Here is a 26,401-nt window from a genome sequence, read left to right as displayed (position 1 = left end):
GACCAACATCAATGTGGGGAGAGAGGGTGTATTTCATCTTACAACTCTCAGATCACAGTCCATCTGAGAAACGTCAGAACAGGAACTCAAGGTAGAAGTACGGAAGCAGGGATTGAAGGAAGGACCATGGAAGAATTCTGCATGCTGGCTTCTTCTCTGGGCTCATGTTAAGCCACCTTTCCTATCCCTCCCAGAAACACCTACCTAGGGAGGGCACCACTCATAGTGGGCTGGGCCCTCCAACATCAACAACTAATCAAAAAATGCCTCCACAGAGTCTCCTGCAGGCCAATCTGATAGAGGTATTTCCTCAATTGTGGTTTCCTCTTCCCAGATGACCCTAGCTTGTGACAAGTTTGTATTGGTACCAACAATTTTGAAAACTGCTGCCTGAAGCTGAAAGTCTTCACTGGTATATAAACGTGTGTGTGTGTGTGTGTGTGTGTGTGTGTGTGTGTGTGTGTGTGTGTGTGTGTATGTGTGTGTGTGTGTGTTTCATGCTTGCATGTGTATATATGTATGTGTTTACAATGTCAGCTCAAGATTCTATTGTGGAATAAAAAGTACCATTTGATCTCTGCTGCAAAGATCACCAGTGAATATTAACGGCAAAGCCTAAATGTCCCTGTGCCCTGCAAGCCTGGTGGCAGAGGCAGAGCACTGAGTAGAATGGGCACCCGGAGGACTCACCACTGTGTAGTTTACTCCCACTTCATGCACATTTATCACCAGCTTTGGGATGCTAACTGAATTCAGGCTTCTTCCAACTCCCGTTATTGTGCTTCCACCGCTGGCAAAATAAAATAGAAAACAGGCATGTTCAGAGCCTTTCCACCAAGCATGTAGAGGCTCAGATTTATACTCAATGATAGTGATAGAGGACTAGCCAGAAGGGATAACGCTTCTCCAGAAATGTGAGAACATTTGAAAGAAAATGTTATTTCATAAGCTGTAGAAATGCCTGCATGTTTTATTGACTAAATGTGGAGAAGAAATGACTTTTACACTCTGAAAAATACAAAGAAAAATGTCTGTGACTATTGTTGTTGGATGATAGAATGAATGGAAACAGGAGAGGCTGAAGTCAGTCCAACACCACACTGGCTAAAACAGAGTCTGGTACAGGGGGAAAGTGTGTGTGTGAAGGAATCCCAGAGCGCGATGAAAGGCAAGAGGAAGGGTGAGTCTGCTGTCATGAACTGCAGCTCAGCAGAGAACTGATACAGATGTGTACACGCTATGTGTGACATAGGTGTGTATACACCATGGCACCAGGTTGAACTGTTTTTCTCTAAGTTGTTTAAAGCATAACCGGATAGGAAGAATGGTTCTTGGCATGAAGTACCATCGATAAAGTCAAACTGTCCCTGAAAACTAAATGCAGTTTCCCATTGAATTGGAAAGGTGCTTCAAAAGAAACACCATTTAAGTGAGGGATGAAAATTCGATGCTTCTCGGTTGTGTCTGCAGCCAAATCCCTTTTCGGCTCTTGCTTTTCTTCTACCCATCGGCAGCTTTTACTTACCTAATAAAAGATTTGGTCGGGTGGATTTCATAAACAATGGGGTCTTCCCGGTAACTGAAGCTGCTTGTCTCCCGGTTAGCTAAGTCAATTTTCAATTTCACGGGAAACTCAGCAGAGGTAGCGTGGGCTGGAGTATAGCATTCAAGAATGCTATCTGATACCCTGAACAAGAAGCAAACAAACAGAAGAACAGAAAGAATGAAAGGGAAAAAATAAAAGGCAGACATTAGTTATTAGTGATATACATAATCCAAAATTATATCTGTAAGTCAAAAAATGTAACTCTGTGGAGTTTCCTGAGGTGGTCTAGAAGACAAGCTCTTCCTAGTCTATGTTGTTGACATCCAACTAGATCCCATACTTAGCCTCGCTGAAAGGTCATCCACAACTTCAAAACATTTGGTGGTTCAAGCAACCTTCAAAGTACGTTTGGTACTGGAGTAAACTTAGCTCCTTCAACTCTATGAAGGAGAAACAACCACCTTCCAAATTTAACCTCACCCCTTCCTTCTAACCATCCACATGTCTTCTTTAGCTTTGAGTCTTGATAGAAATGCCTATTTTGATGTATTGCCAATAACCAGGGCCTCAAGCTCACTCTATAGCTGGAATAAGACTCACCACAGTAAAGGAGTACATGACATGATAAAGGGCAGAGAAACCAGCAAAAGGCGGGGGAGGAGGGGTGAGGATGGATTTTGGAAGGAGAGAATTGTCAGCAGGAGAGGAAGTCATTAATAAACATCTTTACTATGCTTTGCACAAACACAAAAGAACTAGACTTGATGTGTTAGGTACAGATATTAATACAACAACAAAAAAGTCACAATACCTTTTTAAAGTACATGTCTTTCCACCAATTGAAATGTGTCTAGAATTCCCACTGTTCAGATATTTTCCAGTTAAAGTGAGTAACGTGCCTCCAGCCTGAGGACCATAACTTGGAGAAATACTTGTTATTACAGGATCCTGAATGGGCAGCAAAACGAAAATGTAACTGGTTAATTCCATCATCTAAATAAAAATCAAACATCCCAGGTCATGGAAAAAGCAATGCTTAGACTTACTACATAGGAAAATGTACTGTATTGTGTTGTCCCTCGACTGTTCGAGATGATTACAGACACATTGAAGTGCTCACTCATTGCAGGACCAACTGTGCATTTCAACCTGGAAAAAAAAAGCAGGGCTTAATATGTTTCAAATGCACGTGCATTTTCTGATTTTCTGGTTTGGCTGCTTGTGGTGATGGGACATTAACCCCAGCTTGTGGGCTCATAACTGCAAACAGTAAGCTCAGTTTCATGGAAGCATTAGGCTGAAAATCACATAATTCTATTTTTTTGAGTGATCATGCCAAACTTTTTATCGATCGTAGTAGGAAACTTCAGTCCTCACCTTGGCAGACTTCACCAGCTAAGAAGTGCATGATAACCTAAGCTTGTAAAATTATGTGGTTGTTTGGCACATGTAAGATAATGATTGCTATCTCAGCAGCATATGAAGCAATGTGCCATCTCCGAATAAGCCAACTTTCTTCATCAACTTATGCCAACAGCTATGTTTCTATGACTATAGTTGTCACAAGTTTATTTAAATCACTTAAAGCATTATGAAACTATAGCAGTTTTCCCAGAGAATTATTGTTATTATTGTGCCATGTTGGGGGCGCAAGTATGCACATGGAAGCCTGAGGTCAACCTTGGGTGTTATTTCTCAGGCACCTTTGAGATAGGCTCTCTCACTGGGACCTAGAGATCCCTGATTAGGCTAAACTACCTGGCTAGCAAGCTCCAGGGATCTTCCTGTCTCTGCCTCCCCAGTGCTGGGTTACCAGTGGGCATCACCATGCCCAGCTTTTTATTGGGTGCTGTGTACTGAACTCAGGTCTTCCTACTTGCTTGGCAAGCACTTTGGCAAACGAGACATCTCCTTAGCCACCAACAGAGCCAATTTTTAATCAGTAATTTTATATAGTTTAATATATAGTATATAAAGTTGAAATATAATTTTTTTTACTAAGTAACTTCTAAAAAGAGAGAATGAATTGTGTTTTTTCTTTGTAGATCTTAATTTACTTTGCAATAATTAAGAGTTTTGGACAACAAAGGATTTTCCTAGGGTGAACTTGCTTTTGTCTTTGGGCTAGCAAGCTTGACAGTAATTGGTTTTGGATTCATTATAATGTATATATTATGCTCTTCTATGACCCTGGAATGAAATCTATTTACTCTCTAGAACAGATTCAACCATAAGGATTTAACTGTTAAAGCTTCAGTTGTTGCTACTGCAATATAACAGTTTCTGAATTACCTGTTCACTGTGGAATTTAGAGACTGCAGAAGGGATATGTAGAATACAGTAGGTCAGGCACAGCCCTTGATCAGAGACCTAAACTTGGTAGTCTGTTGGCTCTGATCTCTGGCTTAGTTTGGCGAGGCTGCACTGTAGGTAAGAATGAGACTGACATCTCCCAGGATTTGGGGGAATGCCCAGATGGCAGAGTGCCAATGAATATTACCTCAATATAAATTTAAGATCATCCAAAAAGTGTCTCAAAAATGTGATTGATGGCATCACCATTGTTTTAAGGACTAGCAGGTGGATCGTGATAAGAGGACACATGCCAAGCTGTTTACTGATGTCCACAAGAGGACTTTAGAGACAATGTTTGGAGTCTGAAGAAGGAGGGCCACTCTTTCAAATTACAGAGACAATTTCTGCAGAGCTTTTACTTTAGTAGTTTCAAAGTTCCTGGATGCCGGGCTAGTAGGACTGTTCAGTAGGTAAGGTCACAAGCCTGGTGACCTGACCTTCCCATACAATCCCAGCCCTGGAGACCACAGTGGAAGGAGGTGACCAAATTCCTGAAGTCATCTTCTGATGTCCACATGCAATGCTACGTGTGCAACTGTACGTACACACAGGTATTTGTCAAGCACACAAAACCACAGTAACAAGCACGAACAAACATTAAACTCCAACTCTGTATAAAAATCAAATCAAGCAAACAAGTCACAAAACAACTATTGGATGCTGAATTCATCTTTTTTTTCTTTTTCTGAGGCCATGTCACCTTTTTCTTTCTCCGAGTCTCTCAAATGCTGTGACAGGTCAAGACCCTTATTAATTCATGGATGAACATGTTGAGCAATTTATCCTTTTTTAGAAACTCTACTTAAAAAACAAAAACAAAAGCAAAAACCCCCCAAAAACCAAGCCTGTCTTTCAAGCCCAGCCCAACAAAGTCACCCATCTTCCTTACGTATTGGTGGTGCTCTCACTTAGGGTCAAGGTACAGCTCTCATTGCCAAGCAGAACTTTGGTTTTCCTTAAATCAAATTTATTATTCTTCTTGAATCCAAAGTCCCAGCCACATATTGTCAGCATCGTTCCTCCTTCAAGGGGAGCACTAGTGGGGAAGACCTACAAGGATAAGACAGAACTTGAAAGGAAAATACTGCACAATGTGGTTTTGTTTTTCATATTGTGGAAACCAAGCAAACGATGTATTATTTTTTAATATTTATTTTTATTTTGAAAACTTGTGTATATGTTTCTGTGTGGGGGTTTGTGCATGTGAGCACATGGAGGCCAGAAGAGGGCGTTTGATCTGTGTGGGGGTTTGTGCATGTGAGCTATGGAGACCAGAAGAGGGCGTTTGATCCCCTAGTCCTGGAATTTCAGCTGGTTGGGAGTTACCTAATGAGGTGCTGGGAACTAAATTCAGGTCCTCTGCTGGCATCTCTCCAACTCCCTGGATCTACTGTAAGTGTATCAATGTGTATTTCTTACATAAGATTTGCAGTAGCTTTTTAAATATGCCAACTATTTGATACATAATACAAATGAAATTATGTAATATTTAATACAAACAACACCTTATTTCTACTGGAAAAAAATCAAAACTGACAGATCCCCAAATTGGTATTATAGTCATTTCTCTAATTCTCTTTGACATTATTTTATCTCATTTTAAAGATGTTTTTCCTCATGTTCGATGTTCAGTGACTAATAAGCTCATTTTTGGTGTGTTAAAAGTGAACACTGGAGATATTAATAAGATGGTAGCCGCCATGATAAACCAGAGCATGAGCCATTTATGACGTCTGTAAGACAACAGTTCATAGACTAAAACTATTTAGGCAAAACACACTTCCAAGTTAAAAATAAGCTTCTCCCGGGGAGCTGTGTGACAATTGAGAAAGGAAATGCTCTTTTGGGGGGACATATTGTAAATTGTACTGTAAAGCACAATGGTGGGAAAAAATGAAATCGAGGAGACTCAGAACCAGCCAAGTCCCAGCATGTCCTGAAGCCTGCTCTGCACCAGTCTTACCGGTAAGGACAACTTTCAGAAGAATCCAAATTTGCAAACATTCCCATCCTTCCTAAGTAAATAATTACAAACCAACGTCTTAACTCACCCTTGTTATAAAACCCTTCTAAGTCTTAGCTTAATGCTTTTGTGATCGTCATTTTAGCCATAAAAATCCATTACACAGTTGTGCCTTTCATGAAAATTCACCTCTTCTATGTCTAGCCAAATGAGAACTGCTAGAGGAAAAAAAAAAAACCCCTGTTTATTATGATATTAGAAATCTAGCAGGAGAGAAGAAGCATTCGCTCCCAGGACCCTCTTCAGGCCAAGGCTGCCAGGCAGCTGCTGCCCCTTCTAATGAGAAGGTTTTCTCCATCCAAACAGCTGCCCAAGCTGATGTGGACCTGATCCCTCTGCCTCCAGCCCTTCCCCTGCTCCATGTCAAAACTGAAGCCTGTCACTCAGCACACATCATCGCTTCCTATGAAAAGGCAAAGAGACTTGGCGATCATGGAGAAGAGACACAGACTTCTTCGGCAGCTGCACTGGTAAGAGACATAGCAGTAACAAATCCTCTGCTACCCCCGGGGGTTCGAAAGGATGCCTCTGCTTAGCATTCGCTGAGCTGAACACTGTCCCAGTAGCTTAGGGAGGGACTGTCCCTCTTCCAGGGGACAAGGAAGGAAGTTGTCGTAGACCACACACCCTTGCACAGCCCCAACAATGGGCTGGCAAACTCCGAGCTATCCTGAAGTACAGAGAAACTCTCTGGGCAGGAAATGAGTGTCCTGCGTAGAGCCACAGAAGCCGGGTCTCCCACCTGTCTGGGTTTCACAGGTGAAAGATCACATCACTGCTGGGCCCCTTCCAACAAGACTTTCGGATTATGTTAGCGCACCCCATTAAGATAAAATACGAGAAAGCGTTAAAAAAATTGAAAATTAAGTTTTACTATTGAGGCCACTTTCTGGTTTAGCAGGAAAAAACAAGGTCACAAATGTGCTGGTGGCAATGCACGGCTGCCCAGTCTGCTGTGGCTAGTTTCTGGGACTCGATCAATGATATAGTTCTATTGTGTCTCTGAGGTCATCTTCAGTCCCATAAGGTATGAAGGTCCCCCCTCCCACCACCCGATACATTCAGAATATACTGGGGCAAAGCCCCTCATTTTCTGAACATCTCTCGTTGCTCTTGAAGATTAGGTGGCACATTTGAAACAATGGATTGAGTTTATAATCCTGAAATCACTCATATCTAAAACAGCAAGGAATCCCAGCCACTGAACACCATTTACCTTGAGAAGCAGGTTAATGTATATGTATCACAAAGTGAAATTCTATACATCAGCTGGATTTGTGCATGTAGAATTTAGGGCAGAAAAGGAAAGGGGACAATCTATCATATTTTTTTTTTTTACAGTGAGAACGCCAAATGTCACGGTCTAGTACGGCATGAAATCTCCCTAACAGCTACGGATGGAGGTGGGTGGGGGTGGAGGGCTGGGGTGGGGGGATTTATAGACTCAGCTGTGCTACTTTCTTTCTACTATATAACCCACGCCTCATCAACTTGTGCATGACACGCTGCAACCTTTTACATTTATTTTGGTTTTACTTTTAAATTTTTTTGGTGGGGGAGTGGGTTGCAAGGGCAGAGAGCGGAAGAGAGGGGGTGGAGAGATGATTGGGATCAGGATGAATGATGTGAAATCCACAAAGAATCAATAAAAAGTTAAAAAAAATCAACTGTAGAGTGCTGGACCTCAGAAAGACGAGGGAGGAGGAAGACTTGCATGAGAGATTATGTGGTTCTGGAAAAATCTAAGCTATTGACTCCGCTTTCAACTATTTTTAACAAGGCTTTCATGATTATTAAAGGGACGCACAGTGGTCAAGATGAAATGTTTCAGCCCGTCAGCTTATCAGTCTGCCTTCTTAAATACTAATGTGGATAGTTCTGAAAAGAAACTGTTGGGATTTGATTGTGTGTGCCTGTGTATATGTGCACACACACACACACGCACACACACACACACACACACACACACACACACACACACACACGCACGCACACACACACATACCACACACACACATACCACACACACACATGTACACACACATGCACACACGCACACACATGCACACACACACACTCTGGACAGTTGTCACAGACTGTAAAGAGTTCTAGTTTCTGGCACCTGAAGTCACCAAGGCTGTTTGTAAAAGTATACAGTTGCATGTGGCTTTAAAGAAAGACGGACCAACACAGTGAAGAGTTACAGTTGCTTTTTCTGCTTTTAGTGTGTTCGCTGGCTGGCCAAGCCAAGGCTTGATAATCGTATCACACCTAGCAGAAAATGGTTTGACTGAAAACCCAGTTACCCACCTCAAATCTTGCTCCAAACCGTAACTAAATGGAAGCAGCCATGCACTCCAGCCCTGTTTCCCCTCGCTGCTTTGTTTACTCGGAGCGCACCAGGTGACCCCAGCCCTTTCTCTTGACTTTCACAAGAGGCGTTTACTAAAGTCCAACTGTTCTACACGCAGACGGAAAAGCTAATACCGGGTCCTTGCTGGGGAAATATTTTTCAAGCAAAATATACACGGGCCAAGAGGTTTTTTTTTTTAAAAAAACTGCTGCAGATCTTCAAACCAATCCTTATGAAAATCAAACAACACTCAGAGTTGCAGTGTCAATGTTGCAAGGCAAATCTTGCTCCAAATGCAAGACTGCAATGGCTGCAATGTCCAGGCCGCCATCCTTGCCAGGAACTGGATTCTTCAACAGCCGAGTGCACTTGTCTTTCTTTGACCTATATGTCCTGGCATACAATCGGTAAGTATTTTCAAAGTGAATTAAAGGATACATGGCTTATAGACGTGTAGATGATAGCATAGCTATTCTAGACTCATCATTTCTTGTTCAAGTACATTGAGACAAAGTTTAAGCTACCCACAGGTGAACAGGGAACCTCTGTGTGTAAGGATCATCAGTCTGGATGGTTCAACTCAGGGGCCCCATGTATGCCATGGACATAAGACCTATCTGTGGAGTTGGGGACTTCTTTGTGGGCACCTGGTCTAGAGCAGGCCATGTGGGTGATTCAGGAGGAAACAGACCTGACTGGGGAGCAGTACTGCTCACTCCCACCTCACTGGGTAACACACATGGACCTAAGGGAGAGCAGCTACCCTAGAGGGGAACTAGGGAGCACTTCACATGCAGAGTGAGGGGGTGTCCCAACGCCACCTTAGGGACAAAGCCAAGACAGAGAGAGGACTTTGACTGGTGTCCCCCCTACCGAAATGAGTAAGTTGACTTTTGCATTCTTTTTTCATTATTGGAATTTTCATTTACCAAAAAAAATGCGCATGATGGCGGACAGACAGTCCTACCTTATCAATTGCAGGCAGACAGATCTCTTGAGTCCATGCGCCGCTGGGGCATTCATCAGAACGTACACATTGGTTGTGGCACCAGCCACACTGCACAAAGGAAGGGGCAGAAAGACACTGACTGCAAGACTGAAAATGTCCACAGCCCAGGCCATTCAACGGGATCTTGGAGATCTGCAGAGAAAAGGGACAGAAAGAGTTTCTAGAGGGGTTTGGGTTTGCTTAAGTAAGAATTGCATGCGTAAAAGTTACATAGAATTCTCACCTGGTAGCATCTAATAAAGAACATCTATGTGAAAATCCCATAGTATTGGTTTTAAGGGATCTAAAAATGTCAAATGCCTCCTCTTACTCTTGGTACATAAATGATAAAATGGTCACATTGTTTGCTGGATAGTGTGCAACTGAGATGCTTGCCACCTGGGAGGCTGAGACAGGGCTGTGAGTTTCAGAAAATCTTGGACAGCACAGCCAGAACTAACTCACTAACCCCTCAACCACAACTTCAAGAAAACATTATTACTGTTTGGTCCATAAGCACTACCCTATAATGCTAGAAGTTCTACAGCTTAGAGATGTGGCTCTGTCTGAGATGATTTTAAAATAACAAGAGAGACTAATGTAAGCTGCAGGGGAAGCACTTGAAACCCTGGAAAGTTCTATGGAAGGTCACATACCATTCTGGTATCACGACCTACATCTCTCTCTTAGAGGACAGGGATTACTGGCTGGAGTCAAATTCCTGTGTGTGTCTCCAGGATTTATCTGCCTGCTCTGGGGTTCTGCCTTAGGACTGTAATTTGCATTCTGGTGTTTGTTTTTTTCACTGAAAAACAGGACTGAAGGATAAGTGCACATTCTAAAGAAGATCCCCTCAGGCCTAATCTCCCCTGGATAATAGAGAACTCTACTTCAGGCAATCTCTGGAAGACTCAAGAAAGAGCTAAATGGAGGAGATATGAATCTAAGACTCAGAGAGAGGTTATTAAAACAGCAACAACATTCAAAAAGAGCCATATCCATGGAAATTCCAGTGGAAAGAGGCCTTACTTTCTTCCCCGTGACAACCAATGTGTAGCCATTTTGGTTAGATGGATGTTCAACAATAACTTCTGGAGATACAGGATGGGAATCCAGGAGGAAGTTCACATGAGGGGTGGAAGGTAGAGTCCGAGAAAGCACAACCTGAGAAACAAAAGAAAACACCCCCGTTTCCACAGACTCGCCTTAAACACAGCAGTACAGCAAAGTGCATCAGCGGTCTACTGGAAGACCCACAGTTCATCCTGTGAGAAATCAATACAACGTCTTCTCATCTCCCCCTCAAAGCCAATTCATCTGAGCTCGAATGTTTTGCCCATGGCCACAGCAGTTTCTAGCGACAGATCTTGCAATCAATCAGCCAGCACATTCAGACCAATCCTTACAAGTGCATGGACAACTGGGGGAGCCAAAACTCTCCCCCAGAACGAAGCCACCACATAGGCCACACAGTTTCTGGATTATTAGCTAATCTGTCCTTTCAACCCTCCCCATGGGGTAGTTTCCCTTGAAGTTATGGTAAGAGCAGAAGACAGGGAGTCTGGAAACCCAGGCCTGATTCCAGTTTTGCTACTCTTAAGCTGTAATTATAGATCTTTTGAGGTTAGGATAGACCCTGACTATTTGAATTGAATGCTGATATATATATATATATATATATATATATAACTGTCTCATGATATGCTATTAATTATGTTACAAATGAAGTTCGACATTTTGTCCTGGCTTTAAAAATAAGGCTTGGTGGCTTTAACAATGCTTGAGTGATGTGTCTGGAGAAATGGTGTTATTCTGGCTTTCAGGTATTTGTCATGAGGGACATTCCCCGGCAATACAATTTCCCTCCTTCCTGTTTCTAGACCCCAGTGACAAGGGAAGTTCAGAGACAGATCAGCCAGGAGGATAAGATCAGGACGGCTATCTTATCTGACTGGAGATTTCAGGAGGGTTTGGGCATGCTCAGAGAGACTCTTAAGTAGGTCATCAGTTTGCACACAGCGGGTGTTGGGTAAGCGGCTGATTCAGAACTGGGCTTCATAGCTACTGTGAAACTGCCCTACATTTCCAAGAAACGTTTACAAGTTATATTTTCAAAATGTATTCATTTGCCATATGAAATCCTGGGACAGCCATGGGTACCCTGAAATTAGAATAAAAAACCAACCAACCAACCAACCAACCAAACAACAAAAACACTCCCTCGATCATAGTTTTCTCATTCACAAAACAGAAGTGCAGGTTAGAGACGTGATTAAGTGCTTTGTATTCAGATACACACAAAATATACTTATTCTGGAGAAAAATAGTCAATTTTTTTTCTTCTTTAACACAATGAAGAATCCAAGTAGCCTGAAACAATTTAGGAAGATTTCCAAGTGCTTAATTTGTTCTCATGGGGTGAAGTGTTAATAGAAAAACTAACCAAATGCACATTGAGCCATAAAAGTTTAACATCACAACATTTCTGTTCTACTCTGAACACTCAACACATTGAAAACACCTCCATTAACGGGGTGGTTATATTTGCACAGAAGTTTAATGGTGGCTCAAAGGTCATATGGTTATGACCTCAGAGGTCACGTGGTCAGGATGGAAATTACTGTTATTTCCTACATGTAGGGCCCAATAGACATTCATGACCTCTGTGGGCGATGTGAAGAAGAGTTTAATTTCCATTCCCTTGCCCCCACCCCTGGGCTGCTCACCGATCTGGCGCTGAAGACCCCAAACCCCTATACCATATCACCTGGATTTAAGCTCTTCAGTTTTGCAATTTTAAATCTCTTTTGGTTCTTAGTTCCTCCCATTCTCTATAGTTCTCCAACCCATTATTTCTCTTTGAATAAAAGACTTAAAAAATATTCTTTTCTCATGCACAAGTCAAAATCAGCACAAACATCAGCTTGTCTTAATACTCAGCCTCCCTCAACTCTTGGATATTAGCATTCTTCACGCATCTTCCTGGTTTCCTCTGTGCTCCTCGACCTACTGCATGACATTGGTCGTCTCCCAGAACCCTTTGAAAGGATGTGTTGCATTTTCCTTATACTGCTGTCACGTGAGATGTCAGGACTGGAGTTGTGGAGCCTTATGGTAATTCTATATATAACCTTGCTTTGTTTAGAATTTCTTGTGTCTATAATAAGCAATCCCTTCTTAATTACTAGATTGTTATCTTGACTTTATCACATATCTGATTAGATGCACTTCCCAGGAATGATTAACCTTTCCCTTTCTTTTCATAAAGAAGCTCTGCTCTTTGTATCCTTGGCCTTGGGTTGATTGATTTGTTTTTGTCTTCTCTGATTTTTCAGCTGGAGACACTATACACACGACATTTTTATCATAGGTAACTGCGTCAGACACATGCTAAGTGCTTCTTAAGAGATCAGAGTGATTGCTCACAATTATTCTGGTAGATACTGTTTTTGCTTTCAATAAAATCCAAGGGAGAATTTAGCTAGAAAGTGCAAGAGTCGGGTTTCCCAGAGGCTTTACCTAATGCCAGACTCCCCGGGCTTGAGCCCTCCTTAAACACCCAGCTGCTTGACTCTAGGAGCCCTGGAGTAAGCACCAATATGAAGCTTCAAGTCAGAACTCTCACAGAGCACTGGGGAGTTGAAGCTAAAACAGCTTTCACAATGCATTTGCTTGCCAGTTACTCCTTGTTTTAGTAACCTTGGCTGCATGAGTTGAGCATGCCTAAGAAGACCTCTCTGTTTTAATGAGCGTCGATGGTTCAGATGACATCGTACTAGCCTAGCTAGCAAAGCTCGTGGACTAGAATGGGTGCTGTCTGCTGTGGAGACTGGGCATCAGGAGAAGGCAGGAAGGAAGGCCGTGAGAAGAGGGGGTGAATCTTTGCCTTTGCACTGATGAGCAGAGAGACCTTATCACAGATGCAAATACTTCTTCACTTCATCATTAGCCTTTTCTCTGCAGGAACATCCACTGTATGGAAATGCCAAGAATGCTTTTTCTATCATTAATCCCTCCCTTTCTCTCATTGCCAGAATCCTAAATAATTGAGTAACCACTAAAATCCTCAAAATACCCCTGAAGCAATGCTTGCAAGAATTAGGAGTTGCTTTTTGTTGTCATGGAGATATTTCCAGGGACAGAACAGAATTTGGCATGTAAGTTTAATTCTTATGATAAATCACTTGGCAATCTGAGAACAATTAGTATGAAATAGAAGACTGGCAATTATCTTTCAAGTTTCTACTGTGTCCATGACTAATCCTTAGTATTTAGACCACAAAACCTTTTTCTTTAATGATCCTGAAAATATAGATCTAATGCATTGTTTGAGAGGTGGGGAGAGGGAAGAATTTGAATTTACTTACTCATCGTGGTTATTAGGCCACATAAACTTCCCAATAAGGTATCTGAGAGAGGATGTGAGAAAAAAATACACGAACAGATAACCGGAAAATTGGTAAATATGAACAAAATAATTTTATGTGAGGTTCTATAATTCATAAAAACCAAATTTCCCTACCATATACATAGTTTCATTTTCAATTAGACAGCTTTGCAATTTAATTTTGTTTAAAAACAGATGAGCACAATTTAACATAAAATAAACCTACGTGGCTATCTCCTTTCTCAAATGTTTGTGTCTCTCTTTTTCAAAGTAGACAATTCCATAATTTCATGTGAGAAGGGGAAGGGTGGGGAGTGAGGCGGAGGAGGGTGTGGTGGTGGTTGTAGGGTCAATAGGAATTTCAGTGGTCACTCAAGCCTCTTCATGAATATTAAGGGCTAGGAAATGTCCTTAGTGTCCAGCAACCCTGATTAAACGCCTTGATTGGCTGTCCTCTGATGGCTTCCAGGGGCCTTCCCTGTCCTTCATGGAACCCACCCTCACCCATGCTGCTCTGATCTAACCACACCCTTCCCCATGTGACCCGCCACACAGATTTTGGGGGGGGGGGTGTTGCATCTTCCACTGTGATGGTTTCTCCAGTGAGAATTCACTGCTGTCCCTTCCATCCCTGAAGCTTCCAGCCGCGTTACAGAGGCCTAGGTGTTAGAGTCTATGCAAATTTGTGCAATCATTACTGAAGTCAACTCTGAGATACTTTCAGCAGCTCAAAGAACACTAACATCCCTTAACAATTATCGTCCAATCTCCCCCGCCGCTGACAACTACTAATCTACTTTCTCTCTGGTTTTTCCTGTTCTAGACATTACATGTAAGTGGAAATTGACATTATCTGGCCTTTATGTTGGCATTTGCTACTTAGTATAAGTTTTTAAGATTCATCAATGCTCCCTCTTATTGCCAAACAACATTTTGCTCTATATACAGACCACATTCTATGCATTTATGTACCACTCAACGGGCATTTGGGTAGCCCCTACATTTTGCCTTTGAATATAATGCTACTATGGATAGATGTGGAACTTCCTGTGTGAACATATACTTTGATTTTTCCTGTGTGTTGCACCTAGGATACGGATTTTTTTAAAAACCTTCGTAAGGTTTTTATCATGTAACCCCATCTTTAACTTTTGAAAAGTACTGCTAAGCTATTTCCCACAGTTTCTGTACTACTCCACATTCTTACAAGTTAGGGGTACCACTTTCGTTTTCTTTTTTCATTTCCATTTTCTTGAGGCAAGGTCTCTCTAAAAAAACCATGGCTGTCCTAGAACTCACTATGTAGATCAGGCCGCCTTGAATTCACAGAGATCTACCAGTCTCTGCCTCTCAACTGCTAGAGTCCTGGGATTAAAGGTGTGTCCCACCATATCTAGCCCTGTTTTCCATTTTCTTAGCTATGGCCTTTTTAGCGGTGTGAAGTGACACTTTACTGTGGTTTGGGTTTTTATTTTTTTACCAAGCAGGTTTTATTTATTTATTTATTTTTTGTAAGAGGAAAGTTTACTTCAAGAGAGTCAGTGGCGACCCTTGCCTGGCCATCCCTGCTCATCACCCACAGTCAAGGCTTTGAAGAATGTTTCCTCACAGTCAGCGTGAGCCTCGATGGTGCAGGGTCCTAGAGAGGCTGCTAAGTGGCAGGGTGGATTCACACCGGAGAAACAGAGCAGGAGATGAAGCACACTCCCCAGACACCAGTGGGGCGGATCACCTGGGGAAGGGTGTGGGACAGCAGAGGCAGAGTGGCAGCGTGGTGTGCCAGAACAGCATGGGTGAGGGTGGGTTCCATGAAGGACCATGGGTCACAGCTGCTGCCATGCCTACACCACTGATGGACTTCATGCTCAAGACCGCACAGACCCTTCCCCGCTCACACTGCTTCGGTCAGGATTTTGTCACAGCGATGAGAAAAGTAACTAAGGCAACTTCCAAATTAGTACTACAAACACATCAGCTGCAGGGCAGCCAGTCAACGCAGAGTTTTTCTGCTACTGCTATTTAAAAGGAATAAAGGTTCATAAACTAATGCTGTGTGTGTTTCATATTTCACATGTCGCTCCGGTTTCCCGCCTTCCCTCCTCCCCACAGGAAGCACCCATGAAATAAATTTTAGCTTCTCTATGTTATCTACAACCAAAACAAACAAAAGTTTCACATTTTCCCAGGGTTTCAAATATTTATGATGCTCTAAATTTCTATGCATGTGATAGTGAACAAAATATATGTCCTTCAAAAGCATTGCAGACATTACTTTTACAAGACTATACATGAACCCAGCTTAATTTTTAGTTATGGTCATGATCTTGAAATTCTTACTTACAGTAAGTTCTTATTTAGCACAAAGAAGCATTTGAACTCACTATACATATTTTCTTCAAAATAAAAAGACTAATGCTAATAATATTCTTTTGGACTATATCTAGGTCAGTGTTGCATATTCCATTTTAAATGATATTTTAAACGATGCCTCTGTGTGAACATTTTATAAGAGATGAGTAAATTAACAATTCCTAAAAAGAAACGATGTGTGAGTTTAATCTTCATTCAGACGCATCTCTAATGCTCACATTGCCGAACATATATGTGTCTACATATCAGAAAATAACAGTAATTCTAAACTTGAGGCATGCCATCGCCTTCCAATGGGAAGCACTGATGTGATACACCAGGGTGGTGGTGTCGAAGCCCCAAGAACCTGACCACAGGAGGCCAGGAGATGAGCTGATTTTACAGGAAGGAAGTAATTATTCTCAACTTCACTGATTACCAACATAATCCTTTAAGCAGTGGTCGTAAAGAATGATCACGACCAAAAGACATCTTTCCTCTTTAAGTTTCTTGCTAGACCCAACTAGTCCAGATAAGACCAGAAGAGAAAGAAAGTGATGGGTGTTGCCAACACTGAGGGTAACAGAACAGGAAAGGGGAGAGCCGTGAAGAAAGACCAGGGTAGTACCAGAGAACTTCACGGTAGATGTGCTTGTGCCCAGGCAGCGGGCCCTGTTAGCAGACACAGTGTGGTTGTCCGGTAAATGTTTGTGGAGCTGGATTTGAAACAAGTCTTGGAGAGGCCTCTGGCCCCCTCCCCCACCCTGGATCCCCTCACTTTTCCCGGCCTGACAGCCATGCACAAATATTTTAATAGCAATGCTTTGCATATAGAGATTAAAGGTCTTAGACAAGGACTGTAAAAAAAAAATCAAGCAAGCATTGTTTAGATGTAGATTAGATGAGGAGCTTAGAAGGGGAGACGTGGGCAATCCCCGTGATTAGTCCTGTGATCTTCATGAGAATCCATCCTTCTCCCACATGGCCCAGCACACTGGGCTAGGTTTCTCCGTAAGGGCACATACTCTCATTGTTTACTTCTGCTATCTCAAACACTACTTAGTATTTTACTTCAAAGCCTCCCAAGAGAGTGATCATGCAAATCAAAACCGTTTTTGAATTCTATTATTGACCTACTTCCACTGATCTAGACTCAGATACATGTGCACATCAGTGTATTTAGATTTAGCTGCACCTGCGTGAGATAAGTTACACTTTTTTTTAAAAGTTAGCAACATGTCAGAAATGTCCCCTCTGCCATGCACAGACTATTGTTAGCTAAACAATATAATTCTTTCTAATCAAATAACCACTGTGAAATACCTGATTCACTTTGCACCCAACAGCTGGGGCTGTAGCTTGTGTTCCCAGCCCGAGCCGAACACCAACACAATAGGAAGGGCAGAAACAGCTGCAAACTCTCGGGATAAAAAAATTTGCTAAGCAACTCTGCCATTAGGCTTGAGGGTAGGAAGGAAGTAAAATCATTTCTCTGTGTTTTTCATGTGTGGCAGCTGCCTTGGGAGGGAAAAAATATGTTGATTCTATTTTGTAACAGAAATGCTATAGTATTTATTAAAACATGAGTTGCAGAGACTTAGCCTGGCTTTGGATTTAGAGTTTTAGTCCAGTCAAAACACTGACAGAACCTGGTAGGAAGTCACTCTGGCAAAGCCAGCTGAAGGCCTCCTGTCTTCTCCGCCCTCCTTCCTTCTTTCCTCCACTGTGTCTGATGTAAACAAACTGGATTTCAGTGTTGTTGGCTGCCTGATTCCATGGACTGTCAAATGCTTTAGGTTTATTTATATAAAACTCGATGGAGCACAAGTATCAATAGAAATAAATCCCCAGTGGTCCCTGAAGCTCCTTATCTGTATGCACTATTGCTGCCAGGCAAGCATTTTAATCTCCTCTATCAAAATTTTATTTCCTCAAAGGCAGGGTCTGGGTTTCCTTTGCTTCACTCACTTGCCCAGTAGAGAAAAGTCAGTAGGCTCTTAATATATGCTTGATGACTTCAAAATTATCCTTTTTTCTTTGTGACATTAATTACAGAAGACAGCTTTTTCCTCCCATACACACCAAGAGACAAAAATAAAGCATCAACTACAGAACTTTAATCATAATGAGTATATGATTTTATATATACATGATATATCCCTTGGATTGTATGAGTTCTTTTATTAAAGTAACTTACTTAAAAATGGGATTTCATGATAATTTTAACATGTGAGAATAGACTATGACTCTTTTGATGTTTAATAAAATATTCCTTTAAGGACAAAACAGGTTATATTTAGGAATATGTATGTATATACATGCAAGCACACACACACACATATATGCAGGCAATAACAGTGCAAAAAAAGAGGTCATGAATTTGAAGGAGAGAGGAAGGAGAGTTTGGAGGGAAGAAAGGAAGGGAGAAATGTTGTAATTATATTATAATCACAAAAATAATAAAAGTACCTCTCAAACCTAAAGTGACTGATTAAGTATGTTAATGAAGACCTGGGTTGGTGCAATAATGGTCAACTTAGGAAAAAAAGAAAAGCAGAAATGAAGACGAAGGGAAGCAAGCCATTGCCAGGAGCACATCCAGAACTCACTAGATGTCCACTTGTCCTTCAGAGTCTATGGAATATACAGCAATTACCAGTATGAATGAAGAAGCAATGTAATCCCATTTCAAAGATAACAGGTAATGGCCATAGTGAAATGTCAAAGTGTGTAAGTTTGTGGATGGAATGCGTGTCCCAGTTTTACAGCTAAGAACAGAATGAAATGACCAAGACTGGTGAGGCAGGTAGACAGTATACAAGACAGGGAGGGAGAGCAGGAGAAGAAGAGTGGTCAGCAGTGAGGGAGCAGCAGTTGGGGACACAGTGTGCAAACACTCATATCACAGGATCTTTGTCAACATTCTGTGACACTGTGACTTTGAAAAAGTCCCACTAAGCTCAAGAGCATAAAAGAAATGATTTGTAGCTCTTATGGCAATGACCAACATCCAGGCTATTCTAAAGACAATGAGAATTTTCAAAACTTTGCTTTGTAAAATAATATAGATACACAATGTCTAGATGGATAAGTCAGAGGGAAATCTCATCAGCCTCAATTAAGGTTTACTGGATGCCATTATCCGATCAGGATATTAACTACATCAGACAACTAAAAAATAAGCATCTTACCCTATAAGACATTCCTAATATTCACAGAAGTCTCACAGATGTCATTGTCCTTCTGTATTAATTGAAAATCTGCTCACGAACTCACGGTGAAAGCACCAATAACTATTAAAGCGATAAAATACATCCAGCATGAGGGGTTGTTAATTTCTGCAAAGTGGTATGAGTCTTGTATCTAGGAAACACTAATTCCATCAAATCTGAAATGTGAACCTTTATTGCATGGAAATAGTGTCAATGGCCATTAGAAGCCTTTCTTAATAAAGACTGCTTTTAAAAATATTAAGTATCTGAACTTCTTTGTGTGAGCCTCCACCATTTTGCAGAATGCGGTGAGCCTGAGTTCTAGAGGGATTTTGTTGATAAACATCCCTTCCTGAATCCTGCCAATGTCTCTCAGGGATGTGAATGTCTCTTCTCATGGACACACACAGTTCACACAATAGCTCTCCTTTGATCCACAGTTTCCCCTGAAAGAGGAAAACATTGCCTGGAAGTGCTTAATTGTTTCATTTTTACTTTCCAATCATGTGACAGAAGTTATGAATGGAAAATAAAAAAAAAGGCCGCTCCAGACGAGAAAATTAAAGCAACCACGTTTGAGTTGAAAGGTTCAAAAACTTTACAAAAACAATCTACCTACTTCATAAAAAGCAGGCCATGCTTCACTATTGACCTTTTAGGTTCTGTCTCTAGCTTCTACTGTGATTTTCACTTTTTAGCCTGTTTGTACATACCTTACGGTGAAAACAAAAACAAATCAATTACACAGAACCAGAGACTCTAAGAAAGCACTTACCTGCATGAAGCGACCTTCTGATGTCCCTAGATTAGCAATGGTGAGGTCCCCTTTAATGAAGGTTGATATAGACGTCAAGAGCACGTGGGTGAATTGGCCCATGAATAAATCAACACGTTGCAAAGCCGTGGTAAACTCGGTCCGATATTCATCACTGCGCGCTTCACAGCCTGATGAATTTCTCAGCAGGGTCTGGAATAACATACGGCCATAAAGTTAAGGTGAATCCAGAGGCAAACACACCGGTAAGAAACTTCGCTGTGTGTCAGTAAAGAGCTTGCTCAGAATGTCAAGCAGACCAACAGCCCTCCCCATGCCCCAAGGCTGTAGTGACTGAAATGGCTCCAGTTTTACTAGGCACTGTTGTGTGTACGGGCTCTCAAAAATGGGAGGCAAAGAGTGTTATCTCAGTCTTACACTGTGGTTCAAATGGGAACTCATGAAGACAGAACCTAGATGCTGCTGAAAGGAAAAGAAAATCTTAAATATCTCATTCCTTGACATAAATGTACAGTTCCTAGCAGCACGTCCTATGAAATGAATTTCAGATGTATTAATAATAGTAATAATAATAATATATTAGCTGTTAAAATTCATACTATGACATACCTTAAAACTCATGTATATGTGCATATTTTTGGCCAGAGAAGTGGAAGGAAGTAGTAGTTATAGAGAGTTTATGGGGAGGCTGCTGGGCATATGCTAACTGCCTTCATCAAGGTCCTGAATGCATGCATTTTATACAATTCCTACAATCTTTCTGTGTTCAGAAATTGAGGTAATCTCTGTTTTACTCTCTCCATCTGTAAAATAGAGATTGCTACAGAAAAATGTCCCTGCCACACAGAGTTGTGAAGATTAAATTCAGTAGCTCATATGAGTCTCTGAGAACAGAATCAGCATGCAGAACTCCTCTTTACACTTGGCCATCACTGGGAGAAAGGTTTAAAAAATGTGCACATCAAGTATCTCAGTAAGCAGCTTCCTGAAAGACATGTACCAATATGGTGATGTTCAAATTCAACTGGAAGGGTTAAAAAAATACTGTTCAATAATACAGAACGATGACAAGCACTGAGGATCCCTGGCTCTATGTACATATTCAGAACCCTGGTTTTTCTTTTACCTCTCAAGTCTAAGCATTTGTTCTTCCTGTGCAGGACCATTCACACCTGGACATCCACATCAGACTACCCACGGCTGCAGTCTAGGTTCACTCGTGGACCGCACACTCATCATTTTCTCCCTGGCAATGTGTGTCTCCTGTGATATCTATTTCATTGATTCAACATCTGCATCTCCATCCACATGTCTGAGAGATCCCCAGGCTTAACATGACTCCCTGCTTCCTGACCTTATGATATTATACACTTCACAGAATGACTCTTCCATCCCTCCAGATGTTCAATTCAGACATCTAAGTGTCTTCAAGATTCCTCCACTTTCATCCCTCTCATGTAATCTACCTTCAATTTCCATCAGTTTCATTTTCTAACTGTCCTAGTGACTTTTTGTTGCTGTGATAAAACACCGACCAAGGGTGACTTGGGGCAGAACGGGTTGTTTGGTTTACATGTCCGAATCACGGTCCACCATTGAGGGAAGTCGGCAGGAACTCAAGCAGAGGCAGGAACCGCGGAGGAAAGCTGCTTACTGGCTTGCTTCTAGGGTCACAGTCAGCTATCTTGCTTATTTCTCCCAGGACTAGCTGCACAGGGATACTACTACCCAGTGTGGCTGGGCCGTCCCACTTCAATTTACAATCAAGAACATGCCACACAGAACTGCCTACAAGCCATTCTGATGGAGGCATTTCCTCACTTCCGGTTTCCCGGTTCTGAGTGACTCTAATTTGTCAACAGACTATTTCCAAGACCTACCCCTGGTCTTTCTGTCTCCAGCACCATGATCTTTGTCCTAGCCACTGTCAGGTTAGCTGTTCGTATTACAGTAGATCTTTTTTTTCTCTTTTCTTTTCAATGATTCAATACCTCTTCCCTCTTCTTCTCTATTTAGAACATTTGATGTATTTCCTTGCTCTTAGGAAAAACATTTTTAACATGGCCTGCTAGATTTCCTATCATGTGAGTTCTACCCAACTTCTGCAGGTCTGTGTTCTCTGTGTCTCAGTGTGCAGGCCCTCCTTCAGCTGTCCAAGTGTTCCAGGCATCTTCCCATTAACGACCTTGACTTATGTGGTTTCCTCTTCCGGGGTGCTCCTTCCATGTTCACGCAGCTAGTTAGCGCCTAAGCGTCCTTTGTTTATGAGCTTAGCACCAGCCTCTTGCAAGACTTGTTCTGATGCTCACTCACATCAAGCCAATGCTCCTGTTGTAGATTCCCATGACAGCTTTTGCCCATTCGTCACAGAGAACAAGCACACCGTACAGTTTCTGCTACAACTCAACATTCCTTGTGTAATTAATGTCAGCTCCAGTTGTGGGTCTCCGTTCCTTCAATACTACATTGCGAGTGGTAGAACATCCGGAAAATAGAGAGCTAATCAACAATGATAGAATGGCTGAATAAACAAGGCGGAGGGGGCATGAGTGTGGAACAGTGAACTAGTATTTTTTAAACTGTCTTTTTCAGGAATAGGGCAGTCCTGATGGCCGCTGGGAACTGGTAAATCTGTGCAAGATGAAGGCAGTGGGATATACTAAGGAAAGTGAAGTCTCCATTAGATGAAAAGAAGTGAAAGTTCATGCTTGGACATCTTTATAAACAGCTACAAGTCTAGGAAAATGATTTGGAAGTTAGAAATCCTCTATTATTATCATGTATTACAATAATCAGAAACTTCTAATTTTTTTTGTGGTGTTTGTGACTGAACCAGGGCTTTGTACATGCTAGGTAAGCACTCTGACACCCAGCCTCATCCCCCTCCCTCCAACTCACTGTTTAAGAACAACAAAGATTTCAGTTTTATTTCTGTATCATGACTTCATTCCTTAAGGCCATCACATGGAATTGTAAAGTTCTTACATCTTTTGCCTCTATGACTAAAAGCCACCTAAAATACTGTATTTCGTGCACTGACAATTTCTTCATTTTAAATGGCAATCAATTAGCAAACTGAGAGAGTCTTAGAGATACTAAACCTATTGTAGCTCGTAATTAAGCAAATGTTTCAGTTCTGGACACTTATTTTGATGTATTAATGAGCACTAGCTCACGATTTAATTAGAAGCTCTTCTTCGCTAAAGTACTATAGATTATTCTGAGGCGTAGCAGGTAACTGGGATGTACCAGAAACTCAACAGAGATCAATGAATTGATAATTGAGTTTCTACTGGTGATCACTGATCCATTTTGTAGAGATAGCCAGAGCCAAAGGAAGCTGCTTAAAGGGGAAATGAACCATTTCAAAGCTTAGACTATCTGGAGTGCTCCATTAGAAGAGGAGCAGTTTCACGGCCAGGACTCTGTGGCTGTCTTGTTCCTTCTTTTATTAGGCTCTGCTTTCTCCCCTCTACGTCGGGGAACTTTAAAACTTGACCTAAGGCACAGAGTTACTTAATGGATTTTCTGGGATATAAATACAATTCATAGTTTGTGGAGCCATTGTGGATCATAAACCATTGTCAGCTTTCTGTCATCAAGACACAGGAACTCTCATTATTTTTTGTCCCCAGTGCCCTCCAACATGCCTAAGTAATAAGCCTTGTTGGAGAATTTGTGTATCTGTAAAGCCACCAGAGATAAAGCCCTTCTCCGTAGAGATAAAGCCCTTCTCCGGAGCAACCGGCTTTAAGGTGCACCTTGCTGAGTCCAGTGAACAGGGGATTGGGTCATGTGATCTCTGGGAGTTCCTTGGAATGTCTGCAAGCCTACAAGAGCTTGCTGACTTTTTCTTCAGTGGAAAGAGGTTGCTGCACCCAGGGCTTCCGCCCCTACCCACCTGTTTCCACAGATGTAAAGGTTAAATATAAATCTGCATCAGCATTGATGTAGTACTTACATTGTGAACTTTAAGGCCCTTCCTTTGGGAAATCAGTCTCTAAAATTCCTGCTTTCAAGAATTAGTAATATGGAGTTCTGTCTCTATCTCAGGTAAAATTCCTATGTGAAGACATTGCACAATGCTAGGACAGGCTCTCCAGGACTCCTTGATCTTGAAAGATTGTGCAATTTGGAGCTAGGAAACAAACAGGGTCAAGGACACTCTAGTTTCACAATGCATGGATCCATATCTACTTCTTTTTCATCTTTTCCCATAGCAGAAAACTAAAATGGAGGAGAAGAACACCGGTTTCCAGAAAGAAGTGATGTCCCAACATTCACTGCAGGAGAGGGGACTCTCCTCATCTCTCTTCCTGCTGAGACTCTTGGGCAACCCAGAGCCTGGGGCAGGCCCACAGAGCTGCACGCTGTCTGAGCAATGGGATTTTCATAGGGAGCCCTGGTTTAAGCTCTCCATATCGCAAAGCACTATGCAAAGAGGGCTAACTCTCAGTCTGACCTTAATATATACTCACAGGATTGTGCACCACACACACATATACATGCAGGCATAAACACACACACACACACACACACACACACACACACACACACACACACACACACACTCAACTTGTTGCAAACTCCTTTCCCTAGCCTCTATTTTACATCTCATCCTAGAGATAACAGGAATTAATCTTCACTATAGACTTTGAAGTAATACTTTAATTAATTCAGTGTTTTGTTTTGTGTGTGTGTGTGTGTGTGTGTGTGTGTGTGTGTGTGTGTGTGTGTGTTTTCATTATCATGAGTACTTGCCGGATTTTTTTTTACCTGACTCAGACAAACGTTTTTTTTCTTTTTTATGAAAAGAAAATTGAAGTGCTAGAAACCTCAATAGGTTTGACTCAAAATGTTTTTCCCCAATTAACACTGTGATATATGCAGCGAGTATGCAATTACCTCTAATTCAGTATAATTAAGGATGTGATATATTTAAAATAGTGATTCTTTTAATTGATCTATAGGACAAATTTAGCTCATCTATAGCTAATTTAAATCAGTCATGTAGATAATTTTTTTAAATGTAGTTTTGTAAAATCATTCCAGCTTACTCATACTCTTTCTTACATCCTTGACCATGGCAAATTAACAGAAGATTTTAATATAAACTTTGTTCATAGTCATATTTTGCCTAAGTTCTAGTACTGGCTTTGTGGGAGACTCAACTTTCAAAATGCAGTGTCCTTTCTTAGATTTTCCCACCGCTTGGCTAAACACTCAACTGTGTTAGTGTCTGCTCAGCTTTTTTCTCTAAACGCCATTCCTGTGGGGGTGCAGTGGAGCCGCTGCAGGCAGAGGTTCAGGGCTCTGGACTTCAGTGTCCGGCTCTGCTTCGTGCAGAGGAAGTCTAATTCCCCACTCACTTGAACTTTTCGGTGATCAACACCAAAGCCAGGACTTCCTGTGCGGTGCCGAAGAATCAGCTCCTGGGCAGAGCAGGCTAGTCTTGAATGTCAAAAGTTGGTGTTGTCTAGACCTTGTGCTGTGCTAAGAAGAGAACTCAAGTCTGATGTTCTCAGGGCACAGCGTGAAAGGAAGACGCGACCTCACTACGACTTCCACTGACTTCCCAAGACGAAGCCGTTCTGAGAGATGGCTTCACGGGCCCTGGAACCATGACAGCCTGAAGCCTAGTCTAGCAGGCCAGAGGAGAGTCTAGCAGAAGAAGCTGGCGAAAGGGCCTCCTGTCAGTCTGGCCAGCCACCAGCAGAGCACAAACAGGCCTCTGGTCGCCTGCTGCTGGCTCAGCACTGTGACTCACCAGGTGACGATGCCGCAGCCAGAGCCTCACTTGCCCAGCTCTGATGACCTAATTCTCCACAGGCACCGGGTTTGTACCCCTCAGGGCCAGCGCGTCTCCACATCTGCCTGCTGGCTATATTTGGATAGGCCTGACTCAAACCCATCATTTTACCTCCCCATTTGGGAGGGAAGATTTTCTCTGCTTGAGTGTAGGAATTCTATAAATCATTTCACACCTCCCCCCACCTCCGCTGCTGAATATCGAACACAAAGGTCTGCAAATGCTAAGCACATATTCCCCCACCAAGCTACACCCCCCCGGCCCCCGTCATATTTTTCATTATTTTATCAAGAAAGTTTTGTGCTTTTACTACGGTTACCTGCTCAAGACCAAGCCAGTCAAAGATTCCAGCACGGAGGGGGAGGGGCTTACAAAGGCTGCTCTTAGCCGAGTCCTTTTATTTTGAAGATGGACTAGAAGGAGATTGTGTTCATGCCTTCATGGATGACCCACACCCATGTGCATATAAAGCAGGACTAAATGGACTCAATGGTATCTGTCTGTCTGTCTGTCTCTCTATATCTATATCAAGTTGGAAGGAAGATATATGGGGAGAGGGAGTTAGAGGGTAGAAATAGGGGTTGGGTATGATAGGATGCATTAT

At 42.0% G+C, this 26,401-nt stretch overlaps 1 protein-coding gene across 3 annotated transcripts in view; it reads right to left on the bottom strand.

The window, feature by feature from the left end:
- The window catches only part of Met (MET proto-oncogene, receptor tyrosine kinase), a 109,562-nt gene that overhangs the window by 38,796 nt on the left and 44,365 nt on the right, over nt 1–26,401 (bottom strand). For all 3 annotated transcript variants that reach the window (XM_052719702.1, XM_052719703.1, XM_052719704.1), the window contains 8 exons: nt 19,989–20,180; nt 10,295–10,429; nt 9,245–9,418; nt 4,791–4,951; nt 2,593–2,695; nt 2,358–2,494; nt 1,526–1,687; nt 691–790 (listed from right to left, as the gene is read on the bottom strand). In XM_052719702.1, coding sequence (XP_052575662.1) covers nt 691–790; nt 1,526–1,687; nt 2,358–2,494; nt 2,593–2,695; nt 4,791–4,951; nt 9,245–9,418; nt 10,295–10,429; nt 19,989–20,180 — 1,164 coding nt within the window. The remainder of the gene's footprint in view (nt 1–690; nt 791–1,525; nt 1,688–2,357; nt 2,495–2,592; nt 2,696–4,790; nt 4,952–9,244; nt 9,419–10,294; nt 10,430–19,988; nt 20,181–26,401) is intronic.

The sequence above is a fragment of the Peromyscus californicus genome, unplaced genomic scaffold (assembly GCF_007827085.1).
Source record: "Peromyscus californicus insignis strain IS unplaced genomic scaffold, ASM782708v3 Scaffold_6__1_contigs__length_162567912, whole genome shotgun sequence".
NCBI classification, from domain to species: domain Eukaryota; kingdom Metazoa; phylum Chordata; class Mammalia; order Rodentia; family Cricetidae; genus Peromyscus; species Peromyscus californicus.
This window is presented reverse-complemented; position numbering and strand designations above follow the sequence as displayed.